Source organism: Tachysurus fulvidraco, chromosome 3 (assembly GCF_022655615.1).
Source record: "Tachysurus fulvidraco isolate hzauxx_2018 chromosome 3, HZAU_PFXX_2.0, whole genome shotgun sequence".
Classification (NCBI taxonomy): Eukaryota; Metazoa; Chordata; class Actinopteri; order Siluriformes; family Bagridae; genus Tachysurus; species Tachysurus fulvidraco.
In genome coordinates this window covers 2,562,821-2,567,820 of record NC_062520.1, presented here as the reverse complement: position 1 = coordinate 2,567,820, position 5,000 = coordinate 2,562,821, and the positions used below count along the sequence as shown (strand labels likewise).

The 5,000-nt window shown below is 40.9% G+C and overlaps 1 protein-coding gene across 6 annotated transcripts in view; it reads right to left on the bottom strand.

Annotated features, from left to right (window-relative positions):
* arhgap29a (Rho GTPase activating protein 29a) overlaps positions 1-5,000 on the bottom strand; it is a 55,459-nt gene that overhangs the window by 17,513 nt on the left and 32,946 nt on the right. For all 6 annotated transcript variants that reach the window (XM_047811190.1, XM_047811191.1, XM_047811192.1 and 3 more), the window contains 2 exons: positions 3,167-3,263; positions 2,849-2,921 (listed from right to left, as the gene is read on the bottom strand). In XM_047811190.1, the coding sequence (XP_047667146.1) occupies positions 2,849-2,921; positions 3,167-3,263 (170 nt within the window). The remainder of the gene's footprint in view (positions 1-2,848; positions 2,922-3,166; positions 3,264-5,000) is intronic.

The window sequence follows — 5,000 nt, the reverse complement described above, 5'->3', positions numbered from 1 at the left end:
GAGGAAGACGTTCGGTCATCGACACGGACACGAGACGAACAAGAGGAAATGATTATTATTATTCAGCTTCTAGGAAAAAAGATTAATACATCTAGCTGACTAGGATCATATAATCCCACAATATGAGCAGGTATCAGTGCATTTTATACAAGAGCAGATAAATAAACATGAGAACAGAAACTGTGATTATTTTAATCAGTGATTCTTTGTTACTTAAAACATGAATCATTTACAGCAGGTGACTCTTATCTGTAGCTGAACAAATTAATGGAGCAAAACAACTGAGACACGTGTGACGGGGAATTTGGACGTATACAAATACAACACAACCGGTCACCATCTCATATTTCATTGCAGGTGCACAAATCCTTTTCCACACACCTCCGAAATGAAACCTATACACTCTCACAGAGCTGCGTCAGTGAATACAGGGCAAAACACACTCACACACTTGCAGGGCTGTCAAGTGTCACGCATTGAGAGTGACAGTCCGTCATGTCGGTCTTTTCTCACGCTGTCACGCCACACGTCGTATTTCTCACGCAGAAAAACTTTTTGACTATTTATCATATATTTAATAAGCCGCAGCGCCCAAAACGTATCAGTCCGCACCGCTGTCTCTATGGAAACGAGCAGGAATCGAGCGCGTCTCGTCTGGAGTTCTTAGTCGAGCCTGACACTTATCAGCCAATCAGAAAAAAGAGGCTACACAACAGCCAATCAGAAAATAGCACCATTGTATCTGGGTAAGATTTAACGCAACAACCAACGAAAAAAATATTCATTAGCGAGGATATTTTCGATGGTCGGTTTGAACAAAACCTCAACACGAAACAGCTCGTCTCTGGACGGGACATTGTCCTCAATCATGTCCCTAAACATGTCTGTGCTTGTGCTGAACTGTTTTATATGGGAGCAACATTACACATGATAAAGGGGTCCAAAAAGGCGACAAACACTTACAATAAACACCACCAGTCATAATCTCTCTCTCTCTCTCTCTCTATGGAGCGGAAGTCATTCCAGTTACTCCTCATCCTCATAAAACACTCGGTATTCAGATTTACAAATGGGAACTAGTACTGCAGGTCAAACCGAGTCAGCCCTGCCTCTCTGACCGTATATCACGAGAGACGTCCCACTGGTACCCCTTTTCCACCAGAAAGAACCGGGTACTGGTTCAGAGCTAGTGCTGGTTCAAAGTCCGTGTAATCTGTATAAACAGAGGTTGTGATAGAGAAAGTACTTAACATTATTTTATCATTAACACAGAAAAAAGTTAGCCTTAGCATGTAGCTACCTACTGTCATGTGTACTGATAACTGATCATATTGCGGTAAAGTAAAAGTGTATTAAACATTAGTATACTTAAGGTACATTATCTAATGCGCTAACAGTAGCCCCGCCCCCAGCTCCTGACGCAAGCGGTTCTTAAGTCTAGACCAGCAACGTTTTGGTGCTACTTAAGAACCACTTTTCCTGGTTCAGAGCCGGTGCTTTGGCGGTTGAAACAGAAAGAACTGGTTCTAAATTAGGCTCCAAACCTGCACTCGAACTGCCTCGGTGGAAAAGGGGCATAATGTAGGATGGCTCCTCTGCTTCAGGTGATACAGTGTTAGTTAGCCCGCATGAGTGAGTGAGTGAGTGACGTTCAGGAGTCGGGGGGTGGGGGGTAAAAGAGGTGACTGACAGGCTGCTCACACAGCAACAGAGATGTCTCGGCTGAGCGAAAAACGACTTCACTGCATCACTATTTTTGTTGAATAGATTTTTGTACCTTAACTGGGTTCCGGAGGCAGTTTATAACTTTCGGGAAGCGGAGTTTGATCGGGAGATTATTTCATTACGCTGCATTATTGACGTCTGCATTCGGGTGCTCTCACTGTATGTTCGCTCTGTTTACGTACAGTAGCTCTGTTAGCTCGGTAATTTAGACAACAGGCTGTTGACAGAGTAACGTTAACGTTCGGTTAAAAAGGATAAACAATGCTTGTGTAGTTGTGTCGAAGTGTATGCACTTGTGGGAGTTATATGGTGCGTTTAAGTTACTCTGTCTTTCGCAGGCAGCGAGATGTAGGCTATAGGCTACATCTTGAAAGGATGAAAAGGGTGTAGCTCCTGCTGAGCCATCTCTTGGTCCTCCACCAGCCAAAAAAGACTTGCTCAAGTTCTGTGTGGAAGCATTTATCTTCTTCCAAGTGAAATATGGTTAAGTTAGCGCTAACATAAAACATTTAAAAAGAATTAATAACATAAAAAACCCTTTGTGTCTTTTTTGGCAGACAGTCGACAATAGCATTGCTGTATCTTTTAGTATTAAATAGAATACAACTTTTGTTCTGCCAGATCTCCCAGTCAGGGGGTGATAAAGTTTAGTTCTTGGAATTCCGTGCATTAGAGAGAAGTTCTTGCAGAAGAAGAACAGTTCTTTGAAGTATTATTTTTTTTAATTCTGTCTGTTCAGCATCCTCCAACAAGGACGGGTGGTGGTGGTGGGGTTCATAATGTTCACAATGCTATTTTATTACTTGTTAGTTTAACCATGGATGAGGTAATGGCTGTTATGTTATTTTCTCTTCAATGACGTTCCTTGTTACATGTTCAAAAACACCAACCGATATTGCATATCCATAATTATTATAATGAATATAATTAAAGAATACTTACGCTATAACGTAAATTAGTGTAAAGTGTAACGCAAAAAAAATGGATTTTTACGCCTATTTTGAATTTTTACTCGTATACAAATACAAATACAAATACTTTTACCCCCTCGACAAATACAAATACAGATACAAATACCGGCTGCTTTGCACACCCCTAGTGTATTAAAGTCCTGATGACTTACCCTGCTCCTGCGGGTCTGTGTGAGCCGCAGAGACGATCCGTTCTCTACATCGCCCATAAGGAAGTCAGACACTCTGAGAGATGGCAGAGAAACAGGAATAAAGAAAAGCTTCGCATAAACAAACAGGGAGTCTGAGTCACCGGCGCTATCACACACAGGCACAGATAAAAAAACTACCCAGCACTCTGAGACTAATCACAGAGACCAGATGCAGGCACTTCTACTGCTGACTCAGATCACCACACATGGTGGACATCTCCTGCCCCACTAGAGACTCCTTCCTGCCCCCAGTGACTCATGACAGCTAAAGGCACTCACACATTGCCGAAGGTGAAGGCCAGCGTGTCTATGGACGAGTAGATCTCTCCGAACACCTCCCGCTTGTTGTCCACATTCACTTCCTTGAAGTTCACACCTGTCAGAGGTAGACGTGATTAGAGACAGGACAGAGAGACGGTTCTCAGAGGAACTCCTACGGTAGATGATGTCATTCATGATACTTAGTGTTGCTCACAAACCGTCCTCGATACAGCACTGTTTCAATTCAAATAAAAAAGAATTTATAATAAAAGAAATAATGCAACTTATTTTCTGTACGTTTGACTCTTAAAAGAAAAATCTAAACAATCTGAACAATATTTATAATGATTTAATTAAATTAAAAATGTAAAAAGATAATAATACTAAATATTAATATCATAATATTTTAGAAAATAATTTTAAAAAGCTTTGGACACTGAAAAGGGATGATTTTTTTGTATGATATCAGTTATTCATAAAAGAAAAACAGGTTTTAACCCAATACTGTTTAAAATAAATAAATAAATAAATAAATAAATAAATAAATAAATAAATAAATAAATAAATAAATAAATTTTTTCTCCCTGAGATAAATTTAATCTCTGAATTATTGTTCTGAGGGTTTTGGGGAAATTAAGCTTCTTGGATTTTTGGGGAAATTCCATGTGTACTACACACACACACACACACACACACACACACACACACACACACACACTCTCACACACTTTCACACACACTCACACACACACTCACTCACTCACACACTCACACTCACACACACACTCACACACACACTCACACACACACACACTCACACACTCACACACACCACTCACACACACACCTCATTTTAATACAAATTGACTATTTTGTCTTTTATTGTAAGTGCTCATTGTAAGGGGGCGTGGCCTGTAGTCTGTACCTCTGCTAGAGTCTCAATAACTTCACTAAAATCCCCGAAAGCTTCATTTCTCTTCGACATCCCGTTAAAGTGTCGTCTATATTTTACTGTGATTACACTGTAATAATCCACACTAACAGCAGAAAGCTGTGAGCTTAACTACCGTAGATGTCAGTAGAAATGAGTCAAACTGTTATAAAGGGTAGTAGAGCTTCATAAACCATGAAGCAGAACCTCAGAACCTCGGAGCGAGAAGTGTACACACACATCGGAGTGCGTGCGTTATGTCGTAACTCGTTTCCTGTGTTGCAAATAAACGCGAGGGATAAAAAACACCAGCGCAAACGAGCTGCAATCAACCAACCATAATAAATTTCCTGTTAAACCCCATGTAGAAAAAATAAACCGAGAGAAAGTTCCCGTCTCCGCCAAACCCGCTGACGCCATCGGCATTCCAGAGATCTCGCTACCGTTGCGAAGGCTTTCAGGAAATTTGAAACAGCCAAATGGGCGAGAGGTGAAGTCAGAACCCGTCCTCCTCCTCCTCACACGAGCTGAACTCTTACCTCCACACCTCCGACGTCAGCAGGGAGAGTCGAGGTTACGGCTTATACAGCGTACCGTATATCACAGGACTTTCAGAGAGCCACGAGTGTGGAGGTGCTTCAACACTTATAATCTCTGCTGCTAGACTCAATCATGAGGAGAAGTTAAGAGAAACATGAACGTGTAGATTTATCTTAAAAAGCAGGAAGTTTTCCGTCTGGTAAATCTCGTGGCAAACTGTTCCATGACTTAGAAACGTTCCAGAATAAACAACTTTTCCTATTAATTATACTGTCACAATTCAGGCTCTGGATAAATCACACGCTAAAGTTCTTCTGACATCGTTAACAAAAGTTTTTCGACATTTTTAAGCAATTACAAATAACAGAGTATCTTTACACG